Source organism: Dermacentor variabilis, chromosome 10 (genome assembly GCF_050947875.1).
Source record: "Dermacentor variabilis isolate Ectoservices chromosome 10, ASM5094787v1, whole genome shotgun sequence".
Taxonomy (NCBI): domain Eukaryota; kingdom Metazoa; phylum Arthropoda; class Arachnida; order Ixodida; family Ixodidae; genus Dermacentor; species Dermacentor variabilis.
Genome location: NC_134577.1, coordinates 74,211,893 through 74,237,506, shown reverse-complemented (window position 1 = coordinate 74,237,506; position 25,614 = coordinate 74,211,893). Strand labels below are relative to the sequence as shown.

Sequence of the window (25,614 nt, the reverse complement as noted above, 5' to 3'; positions counted from 1 at the left end):
TCCAACCCGCGGCCAATCACGAGGCTTTTGATGATCAAGATTTTAGCAATACTTGTTAGTAGTAATTTAATACGAGTTAAGAACGTTCTTTAATACCTATTCGGTAAAAATAATTGAAAGGGAAGATGTCACGTTTTTTGTAATCTCATCGCTGCTGGAACTGCACTTAGCTAATGACTGGAAGGCGCCAACTTCGGAGTCAAATTAAGGAACAGCGCCTTTAGAGATATATCAAGGATGTGCCTTCATTAGTCATTACGCCTATTTTTTTCCTTTTTACATGAGTTTATTTAAATTTTCATTCATAACATACTGCACATTACAGGTCTAAGCAGGGCTGGTGTAAACATGTAGAAACACAATAATGAAAAGCAAGTACTACATTTTAGAAATACAACCAAAGCGACATGCTATAACATGCAATGTAAACAAACCCACTAATTTGTGGTTGAGGAAAAAAATGAAGAGCCAGTTTTGGCAGAATATGGAGTTAAGGTATGCTGACGGTGGCTTTGAGGTTAAGGGTGGACGGCTTGATTTTTTGCTAAATAGTTGGTTGAGAAATTCAAGTTGCAAGATTTTTTTTTCTCCGTGCTTGAAGTGGGAGAATGCTATTGGAGTTCGCTGCTTCTGAGTGCGAGTCAGTTGTACAGAATTAGTTGTGGCCGATGCCGCTGTCGGCGCCGTCGACTAATCGGTAGTAAAGAATTTAAGCAAGGAATAAATTCGGTACTGAAGCAGCTGGCTACACAGCATGCTTGGATGACTTTCATACGTAATCAACTTCACGAATTAGAAACGAGTTTTAAATAAGTTCGGCGTAATTTCTCTAGGAAACAGATGTTATTATTCCACTGCATGCATAACGTTTCAGCAAGTTTCTGAAGACCAGGTTCCTTGCAAAACAGGATAGTCTTACATTCGCAGCGTCAGTTGTCAAAACCTCATCCACGCTGTGCGGCGTCTGTCCTTCGTCCTTCCAGTTTTCGGCTTGAGCCAGGGCGACATTTGAACAATTCACACAGGGCTTAAACTTTGTTCGGTGTTGAGCTTAGCAGTTGTAGGCATCGGTGAAATAATTAATGCGCAGCTAGAGAAACCCTGTAGCCTTTAATTAATTGAGGTATTTACAATAAATCTTTGGAATGCTATCGGGTGGACTCCGCTGAACAGGAGTTTGTAAAACTTGCGATGGGAAACGTACGTCGAGTAATCTTCGAAGGTAAGATGGTACGGGTATTGTCGCACTACTTCCAGCAGTAATTAATTGTTCGAGTTTTAATGAACTATTAATCAGCCGATGGAGGCCAGCGGCAAGCATTTCTTGAGTCCTGAACGGTGTTTCTATACGCAACCATCTGCTTTGTGTGAAGACTGATATTACTGGCATTTTTGTGAAAGCATACAATTGTGTCTTCACAATTTTTTTTCACCTAGAGGGTGGCTTATAAATTCTTGCAGTGAGTTTGCTCACACTTGTATGTTTTGATATATGCAGAATAAAAATTTGTACGAATGTTATTCTTTGATTTTTTTTAATTTTTAATGTATAAACTTTCTTTGGCTCGCCCCCCAGCAAAACCTGTCCATCCCGTGACACCTCATATCTGCAAAATAAATGTATACTTACTCAAGTTAATACATGTTAGTACTAGAATTATTCAATAGTAGATAATCGGTAGTGTTAGAAAAAAATATGTCTGACCAGGATTCGAGACATGACTGCTGCGTAGCCTGCGGTCCATGTGGCATTTCGTTCCAACACCCTTCATTCTGGTTTTTGGTTTCGTTTCACTGAAAAAAGTTCCGTTCCGGCTCCGCTCCAGAACGAAAAAAGAAACATGATCCGTAACGGTTCATAACAGTTTTGGTTCGCATGAGAAAATGTTCGAAGCAAGGTAGCGGTAAAAAATCAAAAGGAATTATGCGTTTTCAAATCATGTTCTGTGCCTTGAGTCAAAGCACTAAGAATGATATAAGTAGCACGTCAAGGAGTATACTGGCTGAAATGCGAGGCTGCTTTTCCGAAAAACGAACCTAAAAGAACATGAACGATAAAACGTAGGTAACAAAGCATTGTACTCATATGAAACGAAACGATAAGCTCTTGAATGGGCAAGTACTGGGTTTTGCTACGGTGCCGATCTTCTGGTGCAGCGAGGCTTAGATAAGTGGAGCGCCCGACCGGCTATCGCACGTACTATCCTTGCCTGAGATGCACGTTTGTGTGGACCCCTGACATACGTGTTAATCCTGAAGTTGCCTGACGTCGGTTGTCTCGGATTGCCGACTTTCTTCTTGAACCGAAAGCCGATCAAAAATATATCGTTTTCACTCCGAAAAAAATAATAAATAACGTTTTGGTTACGTTTTTGTTCCCGTCAAAAATGTCGCTTTGTTTCGTTTTTGCTTTCGTTCCGTTTCGACACACTTGGTGCCTGTGTGAGCCACATTATACTCATAGTAGTGAAAGAAGCTTTGACCACAGTTTACTTCACACCCGGTTCAAGTCAAAAGGACATTGAGAGGTTTTTCTCAAACTGTGTCACTGTTTGCATTATTCCAGTCAACGTATTGCGGTGTTGTGTAGTATCTGCTGATAGATGGCTAACAAATTGTACATTGATCATAGTCCAGGGGGCAATTCAACTACAACACGCTTTCTATTTGCGTGCTCTCTTTGGTGGATGAGAAATGACTTTGTTATTGTTATGTAATGTACGTGACACATGCTTGCAAATTCTATTCGCAAATGAAGTTTGTTGGTGAGCGAATCTCCCGTACACTTTGAGGCAATGCCCCTGAAACACACCCTCATGTTTAGGAGATCTTTCAGTTGGTTAGCTAACAGCTTTCCTGCCTTCAAGGCTCAAATTCTTGTGAGTGAAAAAAACGGAAAGTCGCTCTGTTTTTCAGAGCAATTATCATCCTCTATACACTAAATACACTTGTCCTCACTTCCACTTCCGCGAACAAAAACGACACTGAGTGCATGATTTGAGGCTAGTATGACTCTGGTTTGCGGTATCATTGTGTAAAAACACTATGACTCTCCTATGATCTCATGAGGTAAGTTTCTTTGGAAATAATTTGAAAAGAAAGCTTGTGGCGGCGCAGATGCACCGAAACGTCGAAGGCGGCCAAGTGCGCGCGAGCGGGACGCGTATGCTTGAGAAGTCACGCAGAATGAAGTGAGTTGGTTATAGTATCTCGACGTGGCAGTGTTTCTCTTCCTACCATCCCATTATATCATGAGAAACCAACAAGCAAAGACGGCAAGGACAACATAGGAGAAATAACTTTTACTTACGAATTGGGGGAAAGAAATGATAAATTGTTGGCAATGAAAGTGGATGCAAAAACGACTTGCCGGAGGTGGGGAACGATACCACGTCTTAGTATTACGCGTGCGATGCTCTAACCAATTGAGCTACCGCGGCGCAGTTTCCCCATCCACTTTCTTGGGTATTTATGCTTTACTACATCTAACTTCGGGAGTGTTCGCGAGCGCCACCGCTCACAAACCTACACGGCGGAGGTTTGTGAGGGGTCCACGTAACAATGGTTGATTGTGTACTGAGAAATGCTCATGAGCTGCGGCCTAAAGCTCACGGCATGAAGTGAAACAATGTTCGCGGACATTCATGCAGACGCGCAGTCGGTCGCTGCGAACCCGTGCGATCACTGCATCGAGACTTCATTTTTTATACTGCATTTCCTTATACAGACAACCCACTATTAAAACATATTTTACATAGTTTTCTCCCAGAGGCTGCTTACCTTTCACGCAAGAAGCCAGTTCGGGGAACTCCATCGCAGCAACCGCGTGCCGTAGTCATTCACTAAGACGATTCCGTAAAGAGATAACGTATGTAAACCACTCTGTGCTTTATGTTTGCCCAATATCATAAATGTGACCGTAAAAAAACATCCCCCATTTTGAGAGTACTTACGGAAATATCAAGGAGGGCTCCGGCGTGTCGTTTTTATTGCGCGCCGACAGCCAAACCTATGAGGAGCGCGCCTCACGTTATCCCTCATACTACGTAAGCGTGGCGCTTCCGAAAGATGCGACTCAGTACGTCCTCGCCCCCAGTATTGTGTTCTGTGACCCGTCAAACCTCAGAATACGATGCTTTGTTAGAGGCTGCTACGCAGTTCGTAGAAAGAATTGACTCGTCCTGTCTACTGTACTGTCCAGTTTACGCTGTTTAGTTTCAAGTATGTCGCTGTACCAACTGGCTCGGATTCAGGTTTGAGTGCAATAGTGTATGTTGTTTTGATTCTGTGATTCCATACAGAAAAGCGCCGGTGAGCGGTGAAGCTGTAGGGGTATTAGAGTTTGATATACGTACACGCCGACTCTAGCGTGTTGTCCTGTGTTGAGCCATGTTAAGCGATTACGTAGTTTTTGTGAAACGAGAAAATGCGAGAAACCGCGAGAAAATTAAGCCGCTTATGCGATAAAAAACATCAGTGAAGTGGAAGAGTTGTAACGCGGCTCTAGTATTGAAACGACACAAAATACCCGAGCACTCGAATAACCACACCACACGGTGTTTTGTTGAAGGCCTCGCATTTTCTTTCAAAACGTGGGATAACGCGACAGCGTGACATCTTCTACAAACGCGTTTACGCACAAACAACACAGCCGCACACCTGTGAAACGATAATTCCAGCAATGACACTCTTATACGTAAGGACAGAGAAGCATACGTGTGGGGCAGAGACACCGTCCATTCCAATTCATCAAGATATTAAAAAAATAACTCTACCAAATGAAGATTCGCCTTTTCGATGGTAATAAAACTGACTTCTGCCGAAGACACGACATCACGCAAACTTCCAAGGGCTCGATGACATCACTGTTTGTGGGCTATAAAAACGCAGCATTGGTTGAGATGATTCCACGTCAGCAAGCTACAATATCGATGTACACCTATCATTCGCGACAGTTGACAAATTATTCACACAGTGAAACACTCTTCCGAAAGAGGGGCTACCAGGGCAAAGCTCTGGGTAAGTAAGGCGACGTGAGCAACGGCTCTTGCAAGCTCATCTCGCAATCGAGACGCCGCTATAGCGGAAGGAAGGCAACATATCCAATGCGTTAAATATTTTGGGTACGCTGAACACCCACAGTACACAGAGACCACCATAAAGGTTTTCGTTCTGAAGTAAGCATCGCAGAACAGCTTGTTATAGCTGAGCTTCGACCTTGCAAAGCCTGTTTGATTTACACAAGGGGCACGTGTGCACGAAGTTACGCGAATGAAGCAACACACAATACAATTTCAAAGCAACAGCAGAAAGATGGCGTCCAGAAGTGTTGACATAGCCTAAGGATGCTTATTTGCTCATTTTTTTCTCTCTGTAATATCACAAGATTGAACTTGAGCAATCATTCATTTCTTCAAATAGCCACGTAAAAAGAAAGCCTTTTTTGACCCTATGGTGACATTTCGTCGTGAATGTCATCGTAGTGGAATTCCATCTATACACCGCTCAATATTGAAGCACCCAAGTCACACGACAACGCATCTGAGCAAATCGGTCACACTTTGAGAGAGTAGCGCTCCAATGTCGCTCTTACTTATATGAGGGTCGAAAATCTAGGCGCGTCGTTGCATAGTCTTATGCCATCACTCGAAAGAATCGTATTCCTTCTTACAGGAATCAACGTAGCTTGCGGCAAGGGAAGGTCAAGTTAAACAGGATGACAACCATAAACCAATGCACAAGCAAGTTTCAATAGTTAGATTTTTCGGTGTGCTGGAAATGCGCAATGATAAGAAATATATGACACAGTATCACGGTGTTGATTCGTTTTCGTTCACATTCGCTGTTGGTTTGTTGGACTTGGACGAAACTTTTGCACAGTAACATCCTTCCCCACACAATAAAGGAGTGTAGAAAATGTGCGTTAAAAAATCACAGTTCTAGGAATCGTGTGTTAGAACGATTGCAAAATTAACTAAATTGCGAAAATGGCCCAGCACAGCAACATGCTATGGTGGTTTCACAAGTACACCGTGCACTTATGAGAATGAGTGTATGGAACAGGCCATTCCCTGCTTTTGGCTATTTCCAGCCGACAGATTTTACATGGTTTCCACGAATACTTTGGAAGGTTATTAGCGTTCCAATCAGTGATATAAAACTCCAAAATCTGTATCATTTTTGGAGGTGATTTTAGCAACCCTCTGTGAAAGACCAGGATGTTCTAAAGCTTAATTTGTGTCAAATATAAGTGAAAAATGTAGAATCGTTTCTAACGAACCCTCATGTTGATGCCCCAACCTTCGGTTAACTCTACCGGGCGTCCGCGTTTACAATGACAGAGTTGCAAAACCTAAAAAGCTGTACAGTTTCAATCCAGTCGGAACATGTACAGTAAAAACCAAAATCGTCTCTATACAAAAAAAAAGCAGCACAGTAAATGCATTCAGACAATACGACCACTCTAAACGCACTCGTGGAACGGCAGTGGTCTAGTAATTCGCCGCCTTAATTTGGCCATGTTGTCCATGATGAGCTTGTTGTTTGGATCGAGAGACAGGGCCACCTGGTAGTGTCGGAAAGCGCCAGGGTAGTCGTTCTGGAATGGAAATTCAAAAACTATTTTATTACGGTTGGCAAAAACTCCTCAGAAACCTTATTTTAAGCTCTCATTAAAGCGGGTTGGGACAACATCAGAAGGACATGGAATAACGCGAAACGTAGACTCAGAGAACTACACGAAATTATTACAGCAACATCAAAGGCAAACCAGAACTAAAAAAAAGCTCAGCAATAAGAAATAATACAATCAGGTTCAATAAGCTTCATCTATGCTTTTTTGAGAGGTAACAATAAGCATAGGGCAAAGCCACTCTACGTTTATACTCTGATGTTAGGGTATCCGTTGATAGAATGCTGATAATCCATTGTACTTTCAGTTTTGCATATTAGGTTTGCAACAAGATATTATAAAAAAGAGAGCTGGAATAACAAGTAGACATGGTTTGAAGCATAATTTTAGCAGTGCTAATGCATGTTGAACTAAAGCGAAAATTTATAGACACCAATAGGCTAGTTCTACAAAACTGTTTTACCACAGCACAGGTCTGTGCCTCTAAGAAGCCCTGAAGATTGTGGTGGAGTAGCACAAACAAGTTCTCAATGCCTTGGGACCGCTTGGTTTTCTATAGGCAGTTTAATAATATACCCTGAGTGCTTTGCGTAATAGTGGTTATCAAAACTAGACTTTGTCACCTAGAAGCGGATTTAATGCGAAATCTTTTTAAACCTTTATGCAGTAAATATCGTTGGGAATGTTTTGGCTGATTACATATTTCAAATAAATTATTTATTCATGAATTTCGGCCAAAATATAACTAAACTACCAAAGCTTAATCAGGACGTATTCAGCGGTTCGCTTAGCCAACATTGTCAGGCGGTAGTTAAAAACACTGTGGAAGTGCGCCAACATTGGGAGTAAAGCCCACGCGTAAAACGCAACAATAAACCCCTTAGTTGTACGCCTATTATCCTTGTGAAGAGGTTCTGGAGACTTATCGCTATGTGCAATCTTCCACTGACATTTAATTTAGCAGAAACGATGTCCTGTATAGTAATGAATGGACAAGCACGGCGATAGGATTCTGCGTAGTTAATACATCACTCGTTTCACATAACCAACTAAAGCTACGGAATTTTTTTATCAAAGTAACAATGTCACTTAGGGTATGAGTACTCACCTCTAAGTGCCTTATCACGGCGAGATTCAGATGTGCGTGAGCGAGATTTGGATCAAGTCTAATAGCGACTTCGTAACTCTGTAAAAGAAAGTGAGATGTTTGTCATGAATCTTGACTCCTTTGTATAGCCGTTGTCGTGTAGAAAGCGGCCAACATTTCCAATGTTAATCGCAAGCTTCAGCAGGCTGCGAAATATAAATTAGCCCCCACAACAGAGAGAAAAATTCTTGTCCTCGTCCAAGATCTGTTTCCAACGTTTGTAAAAGATACAGTGATTATATTGTGTGTGTGGTTTATGTCTCCTATTACTGAGCCTATTAAAAACATTAAACGGTAAAGGAATTGGTTCTGCCTTGCCAAAACAACGTCGTTACAAATTTCATCCCAACGTAATGAGACAAAAAATTTTATAATCTTTTTAACCATAACATAAATTCGTCAAATGATCATTTTTACTACAAATCCTTGTAGATTATTATCGCAGGACATTGTTTGCCATGATGCACAAACATTAAAAAAGATGTTTATTTTATAAATGCATGTTTTTGGAAGCTGCAGTGTTTTACGCCTATCATTTCCTATCGTTGGGTTCCCACTATCTATCTATCTATCTATCTATCTATCTATCTATCTATCTATCTATCTATCTATCTATCTATCTATCTATCTATCTATCTATCTATCTATCTATCTATCTATCTATCTATCTATCTATCTATCTATCTATCTATATGTCTGTCTGTCTGTCTGTCTGTCTGTCTGTCTGTCTGTCTGTCTGTCTGTCTGTCTGTCTGTCTCGACTCCACTCGACTCATCTATAAAGGACGTAAATATAGCTTTTTACCATATGTTTACCTAGCATATGTCTGTACTAGGAATACTCGTTGATACTAACTACTCTGACGCATGGAAGCCTGTCTTGAATACTTTCGTATATAAATATTGCGACACCCAGACTTACGGACCTGTGCTGAGGAGCTGAGGTCCCCCAAGTCCTTGAGTATATCGCCATGATCACTGTGTATTCTAGCACAGAGCAGGTCATCAACGTCGCAGAGCTTTAGGGCCTTCAGTACAAAGTCCAGTGCCTGCGATAACACAGAACAATAAGAAGCCGGCAATTAGTATTCCCCTCCTGCTTCGGTTTTAGTTAGAGAATATTCAGCATTTAGAGTTTATAAATTATGGTAGCTTAGTGAAGTAATGAAGTTTAATATGAAATGTATTACAAACTATTCGATGATTTAGGCCGTTATCCTTCTCTTTCTTATTACTGAACTGGCAAGTAGAACATGTTTGAAGAAAATAACCAAAGAAATGATGTACCGCCAACCGCAAAGCGGTCGCAGGTTATCTCAGTCAATGTATCTGACCTCAAATTGAAAGGTGTATTGCAAACTTTTACGCACAAAGACGAATCCGCTGTCTAATAACCAAGGTTAGGAAGAACTTTAACTTTTTCGCGGAATAAGTATTTCAAAAGCTTTTTTTTTTGTCAGCTTTGCTGGTTGCTGTAATAAAAACGTGAGTGCGCCTGCGCGATTTTTTCCACAAGCGACAGACGCCAGAAAGGTGAATTATTATAGGCATAAATATTTCTCATCTGATTGTTAAAAGTTAAAGAAAAAACCTTTTGCAGTAATTGATGGATTATAAATTGCGCTTCGCTGAAGAACTTCATTGAAAGAATGCAAGGAAACAACCATTGCTACATTTCCAAGAGCATACCCGCCCCCCCACAAGAAGAAGAAGCAGTAGCACTTTTAGCCGTATAGATGCTAACAGGGCACTCACGATGGTAAATAATGGCTTACTTGTTCTGCCCTAAAACAAAAATTGTATCAAGTAGTTTATGAGTGGGTTAAAAGTACCTCGACTGTGCGGTTGATGTGGTTGTACAGAAGAGCAGCAGTGTGCAAGGCCGCTCTGTCCGTGCAGTTATTCTCGATGACGTCTAGAAGAAGGTCCTCGGCCATTCGAAAGCTTCGGAGGCGAATAAGAAGCTGAGCCTGAAAATGAAGGAGTGATAAAAACAAAGAGAATGCAGCTGTCGTTCCTGAATTCCTGATCCAGAACGCAAAGACTTTAGCACCACAAAATCAACCCAGACGTAACGTAGTCGTTTACACACTTTTCGGCAATTCCTTATGGAAAATGACTCCTAAATTGTTGGTATTAGCCAGCACTTCTTATAAGCCCTCATTATGCCACTCAAGATGCGCTCCTCTTGAATACAAACAAACGTGTTTGCGTAGCCTTGAAGAATGGGAAAGTATGCCGTTTCGTGAAGTCGGTGGTCCAACCGGAGTTTCCCTGCTATGCCGTATTGACGTACAAATATATTATTCCGAAAGTAGAAGACGACAAACGAATTTCACCCACAAGCACACACAAGTAACCAGCATTCGCCTGGTTTATCACACGCCATGCCTTTAGTTTTAAAAACGCATGACTTCGCATTAAAATGGTACTTACAAACATACACTCATAAACGTAAACTTGGCCCCGTAGGAATTAACACGAAAAGTCAAGGGTGGATGTCTGGTTATGATTCTGCAAGTTCTTGCAGCGTTTCCGACTGCCCTATTATTCCCGACTGTACGAAACAAATATTTATTCAGCAATTCCCAGATGCAGTATATATATAGCAATGTATGCGTTGAGTACACGCAGGTACTGCAACTTTTTCTGCATTTATTGTTGGACTATTCATTAAAAACGTATAGATTTTACGCTTCAGTGGTCTGTCTTATATGGGTTACATTTATGAAGGAAAAGTAACAAGATCTACGTGTGGGTTGAGCTTTTTTTCATTTCTAACGGTTTTTTTTTCAAAAGTGAGCAGTAAGAAGCGTGAAGGAAATTCCTTCTGTCAGAATAAGCCAGTAATGACAATCACGTAGGAAATACATTTTATTTATCAATGCAGTTCTCTGCTTGCTGTGGGCACTCACATGATGAACGTTGCTGTCGCGGTGTTCTGGAAAGAGCCGATTAATTTCTTCGAAGAGCTGCCTTGCTTCGTCCAGGCGACCAGCACTGACGTAGAAGACGGCGAGGTTATCCATCACCTGTGGGTCTGGCTCCACCGCAAGCGCTCTGTTTATAAAAATAAACAAAAGAGATAAAAGGAATTGCCAAGCTGAGAGAAAGATTTTGAGGTTGCACGCAGTGAGTTATCACAAGGAGGGGGATGTTTGCCACAACAAAAGCGACGTACATGACTTTTTGTAACTGCTTCTGATGGCTACTCAATATTCTTCAAGTATAGTGCCACTATATGATTTAATGTGGGTCGCGTTTGATTAAATTACGAAGAAAGAAAGAAAAAAAAAGCTACCGCGAAGAAACATTGCTGTAGGGTGTGTGACAGACAGTGAGTTGCAACATAAGCGGTATTCACACGACGGAGATCGCTCCAAGCTCCGCGCGACGTCACATGACGAGGGAGGTCCTTCCGGAGCTCCTTCATTCATGAAGGCAGGGGGGATGTCAAGTGGAGGTCAGCCTTGTACTGGTGACGAGTTCAGATGTCGCACATGTTCTAGCACGCGCATTCTGACGCTGCCGTACGGGGGAAACCACCACTATTCGAGCGAAAATGTATACACGAGTGGGCAACACCTCCGGCCAACACGCGGTTTTGAGAGCTTTTTGTATGCTACCTGCAGGCGCCTTGTCAGTCAGTGCATGCAGCTCGTCGATTTTCGGGTTTTGTGGCTTTCGAACGAGGCGTGCCGCGCTCGCTTCGCGGCCCGGCCGGCCAGCCATCGCGGCGTACACGGAGTGCCGGACGAAGACAGTGCCGCCAAGTGTGGCACGCATGCAATTTAATCGTTAAATCTTCGGCGCCCAATGGTGGAGAAGTTTGTAGTGGCCGAGCGAAAACTTAGACCACGGTGCTGTATCGCGTAACTTCTTGCGTCTCGCAGTAGCGTGACGTTCGCGTAACGTGGTGAGCATTTATCGAGTAAAACCGCCAGATTTTTCGGCCGGATTTAAGCCACTCAAAGAGCCGCTAATTTGGGTTAGTACATGTGCGCGGCCTTTGTGCTACGCGGCTCACCTTCGAAACATTAGGTAAAGCCCTAAAATTAAAATAAAGGGGGGAGGGGTTCACTGCATCAATTGGCGCATACTTTTGCCGAATCGCCTTGCTTTACAGGTTACAAGTGACGTTAATAATAGGGCACAATATTCTCACACATATCTAACGACTTATCTAACGGCCCACTCCAATAAACACAGAGATGTTGTCCTCCACCGGACGCTTATTTCAAGGCTGTGGATTAGGCAAGGTCGAATCGCAATCGTGTAGAATACCTCTTGTAGAGACTCTCGGCCTGCATGTTGAGGTTCATGCTCCGAAGGCTTCTGGCTGCGTTAAGGAGGGCCACGGTGTGATTTTGCTGGAGGTCGAGAGCTTGCTGGTACTGTGTCATGGCTTCTTCCGCGCGCCCTGTGCAGGAAAGGTAATAAGGTCACCTAAGCAAGCTTAAGAGTCTCTTCCATATTCCATCTAAGAGCCTAAATTAGTTTACGTGATTTGTAGTCACACCGATACTTGTCATGTGAGCCCTATCCTGGAGCATTAAATTTTGAGGATGTTGAAATTGTGGTATCGTTACATAATCAATTATGCCCGAGCACATGGAAGCCCAGAAAGCAACGTGTTAATCTTATGATACCCAAAGCATCATTTTTGCTACAGAGAATATGACGCATCAAAATTGTGACTTAGGCGCAATAAAAACATAGATCGAATTTATTGATACTAACGACAGAGATGTCAACCTGAGCTAGTGCGATCTGGTTTGTTACTCTGCACTGGGGAAGTTGGAGGCGGAGCGAAAGTACGGGGATGGATGATGATGATAAGGAGTAGTGCGTGCTCATGTACATGAGACAGTTGCCCTGCTGGAGCCGCTCGTCTAGCTTGGTGTCCTGCAGAAACTTCAACAGCGCTTTAGTTGCCCGTATTGAAGTTGCGTAGTGTGGCCATGGACCGAGAATAGCTTCCTCCGACAGCGGTTGCCTGCCATAGCTGGCTAGGGAATTATCCGACGACCTCTGCTCCAACGTACATGCTGGGCAATCGCATAATATGTGTTCCAGCGTTCCACGCGTCTGACAGTGTTCGCAATCAGGGGTGTTCGACTGGACGATGAAGTGTGCGCGGCTGCGGGTGAAAGCGACGCCCAGCCGAAACTTGCGTAGCGATGACGCCATTGTTCCGCGTAGCCTTAGGGGCAACCAGAATTTACCGTCTGGGTCGATCGTACGTAGCCGTGTGTGGATCTTGTAAGCGTGGGTTCTCTATGAATTTGTGAGGTCTTGCATGAGTTCCTTGATCGATAAGTATTTGTCGGGTCGCGCGTAGGTAATCCGTATTCCGTAAAAAAAAGGGAGTGCCAACCTTGCCTGACTTTCACCGAGTTCGTTTCCAATCCCAACACAATGATCAGGTACGCATAATAATAATAATAATAATAATACTTTATTGATGACTTGAGAATCATTACAGTACATGGAAAGTGATCCAGCTGATAGTATATATATAGCGCTTCAAATACATTGGGATATGTTTCCAGCTGTGCACAGTTCGACAAAACCGATCGAAATATTGATTTACATTCTTGACGCACTTTGCTTACGTAACATTCCACTATTCATAGATTATAACAAATGTCATGTCCATGGCCAGAAACGTGATATACCAATTGTTCTACGTTTCGATGCTGTGTGGGACTGTTTCGGCTTTACGGGTTCAATTTTGACGCACACAGCACATGGCGGCATCAAGGACGACATGTCATTGTGAAACCTCAAGTACGGAGCTCGAATGTCGAAGTCATAAAAACGATGCTGCATCCTATACAACCGGGCTCACCATGTGACTGCAGGAACGTTCCATAGTTGTTGCGTGCGTCCGCATTTCGATCGTCGCTCGCTAGCGCCATCTGGTGCAGCCTCTCGGCTTCAGCGGAGTCTCCCCTTTCGGCGGCGAGCGCTGCTAGGGACGAGTAGGCCTCGCAGAAATCGGGCTCCAGCTCCACCGCACGCTCCAGCAGAGTCCGGGAAACCTCCTTTTGGCCTTGCTTGCTGCGCGTGAAAATTGAAGGGGAATTATTGTGCACTGCAAAGAGAATGCTTACTCTGGTAGAGATGTGCTTTCTAACTCAATTTAATACGTCAGTGCATTACGGCAAATGAATGGAACAGGCAAACTTATTTGTTTTATGTGTTTTCGAATTGGTACTCGAACAGTTCGACGCAGTGTCAATGCCCTAACCCTGTACACTATAAACATATGCATAAATACCATCATTTTCTTTGTGTTCACAATTTCCAAACCCCTATAGTAACATTCCACTTCGGAAAATGTGAGAAGTTTGGATTAAAAAAATAAATAGTTAGATAGAATGAATGAAATAATGAATAGAATGAACACAACCATAGATTCTTCTGCGTAATGCTCAATTTCGGCGTCTGTCCGAATAAGAATTATTCACCTGCTCAACATCCAACAAATTTGGCGCTTTCGGGATACCTGGAAAATGGCAGGCTAGACAACGAAAAGGTACTGCGTTACACTGGTCATGTATGGATAAGGCAAGCATTTCAACACTTAAAGGTACGTTTAAAACAGTTTGGAAACCGTCGCTGAGGAGGAATACGCCAGGGCTTCCTGAGAAACCATAGGCTACGACGTTATGTACTCCATTGTCAGCGGGCTTCAGTTGCAATGCTGCGGAGTTTATTTCTTAAAACCAGTTGGTGATCATGATTCCCAAGTTCTCTTGTTTTTTCTGCGAATATAAAAAAAATGCGCTTGTGTAAATAACTATACCCGTGAACTGAGTTATTCAAAAAGATGCAGACTCAACTGCGAGTCAGCCATAGATCATCCTATGGCAGATATATTAGTTTCTCTGTGGTGTGTATGACAAAAAAGCTCTCAACCTTTACAGATCCCGTGATACTGGTGAAAATTTGATCAACTGATAGTTGGTTTCCGTAATCCTACATCTACGAACACATTTATAGAGTTAGCACCACTGGCACCAACACACTTTTATTCGTTTGCAATATTCGTCCTCATAAACCTGGTTCTCTCTGACTGCTTGGTTATAAGAAACTTACTCCTTGAGTGCTTCACAACAAAAGCAAAGTAATGCGTACCTGTAGATATTGGCGAGGTTAAAATGAGCCCCTGGATGATTTGGATTGACGCGCAAGGCGTACCGGAAGTGACGCTCCGACTCTTCCGTCGACGTCAGCAGAGTGCCCAAGTTATTGTGCGCGCTGGCGTGCTCGGGCCACAACCTGAGCAGAGAGGCAGCAATAGTTCCAAACGTGAGGCAGGGTATTCAACTTTTACAGGGAACGTTTTTGCAGCGTACTTGGCGTAAGCACCCAGCTAACCACATTTTCAATCTTAGCAGTATGTTGCACAGCCGAAGCGGAATAAGTGTTAATCACAAAAGACAAGCAGCGCATGAGGATTACTACTTCACATTTGGTACATTGCTGAAAAAAAGATACGCCTTACTCGATCGCCAGCCTGTAGTGCTTGACGGCCAGGTCAGAGTTTCCGATGTCCTTCTGCAGATTAGCGTAGTTGTAATGCATCTTTGCGTTACCCGGAAGGTCCCTGATGCCTGATCTGGAAGAAAGAGCATTCACGTGTTTTTAATCTAACGAATAATAATTCCGCTCGAGAGCACAGAAACAAAGCGTAACTCTTGTTGATATTTTTTAGAAACGCGAATTTGAAGAAATTCGAAGGAGCCGAAATAAAATGCTCGAACTCACTCGAACAGGGCTTCTCTAGAGGCCCACACGCTGTTCCTGCTCCGACTACGGGCAGCAAAGAGCAGCACTAGAATGAAGCAGGAGATCGCGGTGCACCACCTCATCGCTCGAGAGCACCGCGTGTGGAGGCGGCACAATCCTTCGGCCAGGAGCAGTGTAACTCCGATGCTGCAATCGTGGGCGCGAGAGGGCAGAGAGAAAAAGAGTGGGTATCGCGGAACAGTGAACCTGCAAGCTCGAAATCATTCTAGCAACGAATAATAAGCCACACTGCTATCAAGTGTAGACAACAGTTTCAAATTTAGAAACCACTGTCCTCAAAGACGGGGGGAGGGGGAAGGGGTGCGAAGGGAGTGCCTCAAATACCCACAGAGAAATATCGTGCATAGATGTAACTGTAACGACGTAATGTAAGGGACGGTTATTTCTGAATCAAGAGCTGTGCAGAGTTTAAAACTACATTTCGAAATAACACTGCGATGACGAAAATGCTCCGGCCGAGAAATCATTTAGAAACCGCCCTAACGCTCTGTCAGCCACCAGGAAGAAGGAAATGACCAGTTGTGAAATTTTAAAATAAACTGTTGCGCTTTTACTTGGCAGAACAACAATTTCATTATGGGGCTCGACGTAATGGACCGATCCAGATTCCTGTTAACCTAATTAATGATCTTGAATCTGTACGAAATCGCGCCGCTCGTTTCATCCACTCGTCATATTCCTTTGACATCAGCGTTTACTCCTTAAAAACTGCATCCGCATTATCCCCCTTATCGCTCCGTCGTCGCACTGCCAGCCAATCTTTATTTCACAAATTCTTTCATAGCCTTATGCGCATCGCGCCTTATATCCTTCCTCCTACACGAATATCTCACCGCACCAGCCATCAGCTACAGGTTTCCCCTCCATGCTCACGCACTATCACGCTTTCAAATTATTTTTTTCCTCGCACAGCTGCAGACTGGAATGGCCTTCCTAACGACGTTGCTGTTATTATGTGCCCATCGAAGTTCATCGAAAACGTAAAAATGTAAATGTTTATTCGTGCCACCCCTTATGTAACGGTCCATTTATTGGAGCCTTTAAGGTAATAAAATGAAATGAAACTCCGGTTCGTTAGCGTAAAGCCAATACACGTTATACGAGCATTCTGGCATTCTGCCCCCATCTGAATGCGGCTGCCGCGGCCGGGACCGAACTCATGACCTCGTTCTCCGAGCGTGACGTCATACCCACTTAGCTACCGCTGTAGGTCAGTTATGTAACCTATGATCGGGAAGCAAAAAGATATTTTCGCTAATAACACTTTAATAACGTGACAATATTTCGCGTTTTCAGCTGCGGCGCTCGGAAAGAAACCGCAGCGCGCTCGCAATTCAGTGGCAGCATAACGATGAGCCGCAGCCTACTGCAGTTTGATCCTACACTGTGGGCAGACAGTCACGTGTTCCGTCTTCGTATGGTCCCCCCCCCCCCCCAAAAAAAAACAGTTCTAAATGGAAATAAATATGAACAGTTTGTTCACCATGATTTCTGACCGTGGCGAGTACCTTCGCGCAATATAAAACGTCGAGATGTTATTCTAGATATAACTTTGTCACGTGGCAAGACCGCGATCTTTTTACGAGGCACGCTCTTACGGGAGACTCCGGATTTATTTTGATCACGTGCGCATGAATCACACTACACGAAAACTTTCGCATTGAGCTTACACCGAGAGAGAGAGAGAGAGATAGGAAAAAGAAAGACAGGGATGTTAACCAGAGAGTGTGTCAGGTTGGCTACTCTTTACTGGGGGAGGGGCAAAGTGATGCGATAGGTGAGAGAAAAGGATAAAAAAATTTTTTAAAAAAGATTTCAAGAAACCTACACACACACGGATACACGACACAAGATGCGACCGCCACGGCCAGGATAGAACAAGCGACCTCGTGCACAGCAGCGCAACGCCGCAGCCAGCTAGCTACAGCAGTGGATTGAAACAGTAGTTATATTCTCAAAATTTAATTCACGACTGAAAACTTCTCAGGGTGTTTAAAACGCTGGTAAAGTCTGTGTGTTAATTTTACCATGCCCAAATTAGAATAGGGAGGTTTCGAAACAGCGTGTCCTTAAATACGTCAGGCATTACAGGGTTGAAGATCGTGTAGACATAACGTTTGTCTAAATTTTGTAGACATTTTGTCTAAATGACGTCACTAGAAAACTCGCTGACGTGTCTGCGTCGTCAGCATCGTACCCATCAACTATATGTTACGCCATTTACGCGCCGCGTTATAAGAATTATGGATTGTTCAGAATAAGCAAAGCACATATACACTGAACAGCCCGTTTTAGCTCTAGGGCAATGCAAAAAAAATCCTGTTCGCTTTCTTTAACAAAGGCACCATATACCATTATTCCCATTGGACAATGGATTCCTGGCAACGCCGTGTTGTGTGTGGCAATTATTATTACAATCATCAATATAGGCACGAAGTCAGCTCGAGAGAGCGTAAGTAGGTTTTGTTGTTTTTTGCCTCCTTGATGATATTATTTACCCTGCTGATTGAGGAGTGTCGTTGTAGAGCCAGATAATTACGTTAGAATCAATGTGCAGCCTCTGTGCCGATAACTTTCTTTTTTTAACTCCGCCTGTGTCCAGACACCTTAACTAACCAAACGACCACCAGCCAACCAACCAACAGCATATTGCATAATAAATGTACGAATGAAAAAATAAAACGAGACGACACGTGAAACGCATTAGGGCAAGCGACAAATTGTTGTGTTGCGAAAGTAGAACAACTCGAGGATAAAAGACGCTCCGGCATTGTTGGTGAATAAATGACAACAGTTAATGAATGAACGAAGCCATGGTGAATTTTTCATACCAAGTAACAAGAAGGAAGACAGGCGAGAAAATTACACAACGGCGGAGAAGTAAGCGTTTGCACCATTGTGTGCTACAGAATAACGCCTTCACGCAGAAACAACGCACGTAGTGAAGGAAATCACAGAAATGCTTTTCGAGCAAAACAACGGACCCGATCGAAACCAAGCCTGGCGGGCCATGTTTTGAGACAGGAAACGACCAGCTACGTGGAAAACAAAGCACAGTCAAAACTTCCGATAGGAGAGAAAAAAAATAAGGTATGGGCCATTGAATCCGCAAGCGGATAACTTATTGCCGAGAGTACGCAACACACTGAGAAACGGTGGCACCGGTGGTTTGAAAATATGAAAACGACGGTACCGAATGACCACTGCGGCAATTTACTGCAGCAGCGTTGCAATTACGTGAGCACGTGCCGCACGTACGAGAGAATTTATTTTTGGCACCTTATAGAGGAAATGTAACAAGCGCAAGAAATAGTGGCTTGCGAAATGGCCGTTCGCGTACGCGTTGTCATTAAAAGAGGTGCTTTATCAAGCGATTTGGTACGCTTGCACATACATTACTTGGCGACAATTCATTCCGTACACAAACAAAGTAAATGTACCGAAAGACAAAGTACGTAGGTACGTAGGGCGTGCCTGTCCGAATGCGTAAATACGAACTCGTATAGAATAACGTTGGGCGCCTTGCGCACTATGTAACATACCAACAGTTCACGGGATGCTAGTGTGGGTGTTCGCTGAAGACATGTAGTTTTAACGCAGACTAACGCAATTGTAAAGAAAGCGCTAAAGCTTAAGAACAACTTGTCCTCGGGCAAATTGGTTGATACTTGCTGGTGCCGCACCCATGGAAAAAAAATGGAAAATAAGGGGTGCCGTTACTCATTTTACCCCCTTTACTACCTTTTCCCTGGCTCTTTACAAGTTTTGATAATTCATACTTGGTCACTGCTGCCTTAACTAAGAGCACACGCTGGATTTTACAGATGACTTACCACTAGGTACTACCGCGGGTTACCTGTTGTGTAATATGCTGTGTAGTGGTGATCATGCGATTTCTAGACGAAATATAGTTTGCGTTATTAGGTTCGATTAAGAGTTATGTGCTTCGTTGTGGAGCAGACTGTATGGTATGTAAGTAAGCATGCTTCGCCTTGGTAGCCCACGAACTTGATTCCTCGATTTAGCCAAATCAAGTTAGCATTTCGCAGTCTAACAATATGACGATCATACTTAAATATCGGATGTTACAGATGACTTACCACTAGAAGTAAGCTTCTAGTGGTAAGACGAGACGCGCGTAGCCGCGCGTCTCGTCGCGGCGGCGCAGTGTTGCTAGCTTGCCATGTTCAAGGCAGTCTAGCCTTCGCTTAACGGCCACGTTAAGCAATGTGTTACATATTAGACAGTTTTAGTTTAGCGTCAGCAACTATAGCGTACGCTATACGCTGTAATATAGCGTACGCTAAGCAGCGCACGTTTTCTACAATTTTAGTTGACCGGCGATATCTTCGAATCTCAGAGGCCATATGCCGTTGTTGCGGCTATTTCGCGCCATTAGCGACAGGTGGCGCTGACATGTCGAATGTTTCTTTCGTTAGGCTTTGACTCGTTCGAAACAAGAAGCGATCTCGAAAACACCACGAGGTTATCCATAATACTCTGTCGTCGAAGCGGCCTGAGACTAAGCGAAAGCCGTTTACACAGTCATTTGCTACGAACGAAGTGCATTTTACAAAAGCAACGCCAAATTCAATTCGAAGCGGGCAGCCGGGACCGCCGCCATGTTTCCCGCAAGCTCCGCAAACCCCGCAACAAGTTTCCTTCCTCCGTGCCCCGCAACAACGCTAGGGTGACCCGGGCTTGCCTGAACGTCGCGCGAAGAGTCGTTCCGGAAGTGACGTTGGCTTGCAGCGGTCATGTGAGGTGTGTCATGCTACTGACGCGAGCGGCAGCTTCTGGCGCGGGCGCAAAAATTCTAGCGGTTGTAGGTATAGTGAACTAGAATAATGTCCTAGTGACACGACCGAAAAGGGGCGCGCGTGCCTCTTTCCGTTGACGCCACCAGGTGTCGCCACTGCGACCTTTTCTAGCAGACCGGCTGCTCTCATATTCGTTGCTTTTGAGGCGGTCCGTGTTATTATGGGTTTTTTACGGACATGGTTCTTTCATTATAACAGAACAGGATTGTATTTAACAAAGTATTGTGTAAAGGAAGATTTTGAAGGCCACATCGAGACCATAGTATCGACAATGTCGTCTGCTAGCGTATTCTCGCACAGTCCGGCGCTTTCATTGCGCTCGTCGTATCGCATGTGCCTGCTGGCAATTCACTGAGCTTCTTGTTGCTCATCTACTGCTCGAAAGCCAATATATCTGGGCCTGCCTTGCTTCTATGGAGCTATATTTACCACTCCATTTAAATCGCGTGCTTATCGCAAATGACAGGAAAGTGCGTAGCGACTTCGGCGTTGCGCTGCTAACCCCGAGGGCGTAGGATTAAATAATGGACTCGTTGGCTGCACTTTCATAGCAGAAAAATGCAAACATGTCCGTGTTGCCGGTTATAAAACCCCAGTTGGTCAAAATTATTCACGTGTCCCTCCCCCCCCCCCTCTTTACTGCGTGCCTAATAATTAGATCTTAGTGTGTTTTACACATTAAACCCCGGAATGAATTCATTTTTGACTTTACAATTGCGCACATACAAACTCACAATTTTTCCCGAAATTTTAGCTCCTAAGAAATCCGCCGCATCTTCAGCATATGTCAGAGTGACGCTCGAAAGAAATCCAGGTTAGTATTTTTTTTAATTATTCACAATGAAAATAGCACAGCTATAATGGAACCCTAAAGTGTACCTTCCCTAGACACCGAGCATCAAATCCCATTATAAGTAACTATTACTGTTAAAACACATGACCAAAAAACACCTTGTAGCATGGAGTTCTAGGAACATCAACTGAGCTTAATATATTTTGATGCCTGCAGGGCGCCTTCTTTCATTACACTTTTTCACGCTTTTTGTGAAGAAATGTAGCCTGGTTGTGATGTAGAAAGCAGTGAGTTCTGCTGTGATGGATTCGAAGTGATCAGGGCAGCCAAGTTGATGCTGCAGCCTGGCTTTAACAGCACCTAGCTAAAACATCTAAAACACTGTCTGCGTGCAACTCAAGAAGACTAAAACAAACTATGAAGTCTTTGTCCAAGTTGATCATAAACTTGTATATAGGGGAGGCAGGATATGACAAACCACCATTGTCTTTCATATGGCAAACTCTGCAAGCCTCAAATTTCCTGCTGCCCATTTTGTGATCAGTAGTAAGTTCAGGCAGGCTTCACAACCTGTCTTTAAAATGCACTTTCTCGCCACAACCAGCGATATAGAATATTAGGCGGCTGTCACTGGATGCTGGAGTCCCAAATACCACAGCAGCAGGCTGCAACCTCGAGTTAAAACACGTGAAAGGTCATGAAAGTCACTTTCAGGCATTATTCCTTGGCAGATGATGCGGCTCTCAGAGTCTTGTAGCAAATGGTTCGCAGCGGCAAGGGAGCGTACAACTATGTCTTGGCACAGCCCACCTCTAATGTACAGTTGAGCAGACACTTCGTCTTCATGCCCGCTGAAATGCAGAACTTTCTCATGCAATATCTCGAGCCTTTCTTGCTTTTGTACCTACGTTGTCGCGAAAACTACGGTTGAATCGTTGCCACAGTTAAAGTGGCACCAGAGCTTGAGGGAACATTCACTACTTGGAGCGAGCTAATTGCGAATGGTTCATTCTCCGCAAACTGTCCGTTTTTATCTTACGCAGTCTCGACCAGGATCTCGCGAAGTGGTTGGCGGAGCTGACAATCTCCCGCTCTTTCTTCATTTTGTGCGGTCCGTGCGCTCTTACGTGGCTTCGTGCTTACCATCGGTGCACTTTCTACGGCTGGCCTCTCCCTTTCTGGCCTCTCTTCAACAGGTGCGACAGAAAGGTAGGACGTACAGTCGGGCAGAAGAGTAGGCACCGCGCCAGGCGCCAGCGACAGCTTCCCACGTGGAAGTCGCATTTCGGTGCTATTGATGATGCGGACGTAATCCCTCCAAATGTATTGAGGCTCAAAGTGGCGCTCACGTACCACTGAACATAAAAAAATGTAACAACGCAAACACATGCAACCACAAAGTAACAAGGACGAGACACAAGCACGGAATTCTTATGTCAAGTATGCACCAACTCGCCCAGAAAGAAGTTTTAATGAAATACCGCTGAAGATTCAGTGAGCTGCTTGTCTGCTGTTCGCAGATTGCGCTCTCCCATTTCTTCCCAAGTTCATTTTCCGTTGGTGCGGCGAACAATGACGCTTTCGGAGCGCCCTGATAATCGCTGTGGCAGCCCGGAGCGTATAAATGGGTGTCCGTCTTTCTTTTTGGCATAGAACCTCCTGTGCTGCAGTAGATGCAGGGATACGCCTTCTTTTTTCAAATCATCCACTGTTTTTCACAAGCATGGCCACGTTGAACGTAACACGGCTCGGAAAACACACGGGGCAAACAGCCGCAGAGCGTGTCTGAGCCGGCTCGACCGCGCGCCAGCAGCTGGAAAAATATAGAAAAAAGCACAGCAGCGCCACCGACGGCGGCTACTGGCACTTGCTTCAGCCAGCGCATTGTCCCTCCCTCTTGCTCGCGCCACTAGGACATTATTCTAGTACACTATAGTTGTAGGTCTCCACGCCGCCGCGCGCCGACACGCGAAACAGCCTCCGCGCCTGACGCCGTACGCGCCCAGGCGTGGTGCGGCGCGTGCGGGCGCATTGGAACGCGTACGTCTGGTTGAGCCTTAAAGGAACACTCTCAGCGTTTTGTAGCGTCAAATGACCGGTCGTTCCAGCTCTGACCACTGCGTGCACTACGGTGTGGCATTCCGGCCGCTGCTCAGTAGCAACGCTAGTGTTTGCGCACGATGCTGCTGCCGGCAGAGGGAGCCACAACGCTACACTGGTTCAAAGTGAATGGAGCAGGCCATGAGGGTGCGCCCACGTGGTCTTCTTCGTGTTAGCAGCAAAGCGTGCTGAGCGTGTCTGGCGTCTGTGGGGACAGTTGTATCTTTCCACGCACGTGCCGCGCACGAGGGTGGATATCATATCAGCACGAGGACGGAAACAACGGCGACGGAGCGCATGCGCCTTAAAGGTCCGTAAAAATGCTATCGCAATTACGTAGATTACAATATTGCTCGCATCATCCGTTGTGCATGAGACAGCTATGACGGTATAATGCGTGCTGAAGTATGATATGCACTATTGCGCACTCATCGTTAACTCCAAGCGCCACGCCGCAGATTAGTTACTCGCTTGCCCGTGCTGCAGGACAAGGGTTCGATTACTCGCAGGCGACAAACATTTTTTAACTGCTTCTCTACGCGGTCAGCGTATCGAGGCTAGAGAAATAGCCAGACTAAAGTGGGTGGGAGTGGGCAAAGAATGTTATCGCAGTCAAGGTGCCTGCAGTGCAGCAGTATTGCATTTAGCTATTTCAACGAACGTTGCACTCTAGTATAAGCGTCTCGTGACGTGCTGTTACGTAGTTCAATTACTGCCATTTTCATGGTACTCAATGCTCTAAGGTTTGTACGCCTCTCATTTGCAAGCGTTTCAAAAGAGCAAGCGTCGAGTTCTTAACAGCATTATCTATTAGAGATAACGCAGTTGAGCCCCTCGTTGTCAGACGGACTCCACGCACGCACTATCATTCACCTCTTTTAGAAATTATAAGCGTTACACATCCCGTTCGGTATACAACAGTAGTTCCGCACGATCGTTGATATTCAATTTGACTCGGAAGTTTCGCTGTGGGAACAACCTTTTATCAACTGTAAACGCCGAAATACAAGCAACCCCTGTCCTTTGCGCGGCCCTCATTCATGCTTGTTCAGATCGAAGGACTCCATACCTGGGAATGTAGAGAACTCTCTCGGCGACAACGAAGCCGACTGTCACAAAGAGGTTGGACGCCGGAAGGAAAGGCAGCACAGTAAGAAGCAGTGCCACTAGTAGTCCCGGAGAAGGCTCTTGCAGTTCCTCGGGAGTTCTGAAGCAGCAGCACTGCTGTCTTGATCCACCAGCAGTCTTCATGAAAAGTATAAGGTGATACCCAGTCGTTGACAGCGGCTCTCCCAATTTCCCGTTTTATTGCTGACATCAAGATCCCCAAAATGTACCCGACTGATGCTAATTGCGCATTCAGATAGGCACACAAAGCATGTTCACGCGCTCACGCCCACACAGGCACACAGACAAGCAGACAAACATGCACGCACACACACACACACACGTTCGTATTCCCGGGTGCAGAGGTAATGAACCTCCTTCCAATTAAGCTACTAAATCCTGAGCGAGCAAACATGTCGTAATTCTTCGTACTTTAGCGCATTTTCATTCTGACTTTCTACTTTAGTTTCTGCTATAACATATTACGGTTAACCTTTCTGTAGAAAAACCTAGTGGTAGTTCGATTAGTCTGAAGTTTAAAGCTTAAGTCACGGTATCTTCTACTTTGCTCACTATATCACTGCCACAAAATTATAATTTTTGAGCATCAGAATATGGAGCAATGTTTAGGCGCCGCGTGACCTGAGAGGTAGTATGACAAACACACAGAAAGTGCCATCTCACCACCTAAAGGAGATGGAGATGCGACGATCAGTTATTTTCTATACCATGCAGGAAGGAACACATAAAGCGTAATTATAACTCACGCTGCCTTTGTGTTGCGATGAAATTAAGGCCCGCCTTGCGAGAACCGCTAGCAAAAGCAGTATGGCCAGTGTTGCCAGATTCCTTGGATCAAACGGTGACGTCACGAGAGGTATGCTGCCCATCTGCCAATCGTAAGACAGGGTACGTGGACACAAGACGAGCCAGGCGTTGAAGGCGCATAGGTAGCTATAAGTCAGCAGCCTGTCATTAAGAGAAAAATAGAGAGAAAATATTAATAATACGAAATGTAGAGAGGTCATTAAGAGAAAATTAACAGTGACAGTCAGTGGGCTCTCTAGCTGTCCTTTTACACGATGAAAATGATTGCACATATTTTCGCGCACCTTTCTTGTGGTTCTGCAGTCGTGCTTCAGCGTTCAGCTATCTCTTCGCAGGGCATTTAAAACATGTTTATTCTCATTCAACGCTT

The 25,614-nt window shown here is 44.4% G+C and overlaps 1 protein-coding gene across 1 annotated transcript in view; it reads right to left on the bottom strand.

Annotated features, from left to right (window-relative positions):
- Nucleotides 1-6,322: 6,322 nt before the first annotated feature.
- LOC142560699 (protein O-mannosyl-transferase TMTC1-like) overlaps nucleotides 6,323-25,614 on the bottom strand; it is a 106,807-nt gene continuing 87,515 nt past the window's right edge. The window contains exons 7-18 of the mRNA XM_075672960.1: nucleotides 25,184-25,385; nucleotides 24,379-24,554; nucleotides 15,555-15,722; nucleotides 15,292-15,405; nucleotides 14,922-15,065; nucleotides 13,630-13,841; nucleotides 12,063-12,198; nucleotides 10,694-10,838; nucleotides 9,611-9,748; nucleotides 8,705-8,827; nucleotides 7,740-7,817; nucleotides 6,323-6,598 (exon numbers count right to left, since the gene is read on the bottom strand). Coding sequence (XP_075529075.1) covers nucleotides 6,464-6,598; nucleotides 7,740-7,817; nucleotides 8,705-8,827; nucleotides 9,611-9,748; nucleotides 10,694-10,838; nucleotides 12,063-12,198; nucleotides 13,630-13,841; nucleotides 14,922-15,065; nucleotides 15,292-15,405; nucleotides 15,555-15,722; nucleotides 24,379-24,554; nucleotides 25,184-25,385 — 1,771 coding nt within the window. The 3' untranslated portion in view covers nucleotides 6,323-6,463. The remainder of the gene's footprint in view (nucleotides 6,599-7,739; nucleotides 7,818-8,704; nucleotides 8,828-9,610; nucleotides 9,749-10,693; nucleotides 10,839-12,062; nucleotides 12,199-13,629; nucleotides 13,842-14,921; nucleotides 15,066-15,291; nucleotides 15,406-15,554; nucleotides 15,723-24,378; nucleotides 24,555-25,183; nucleotides 25,386-25,614) is intronic.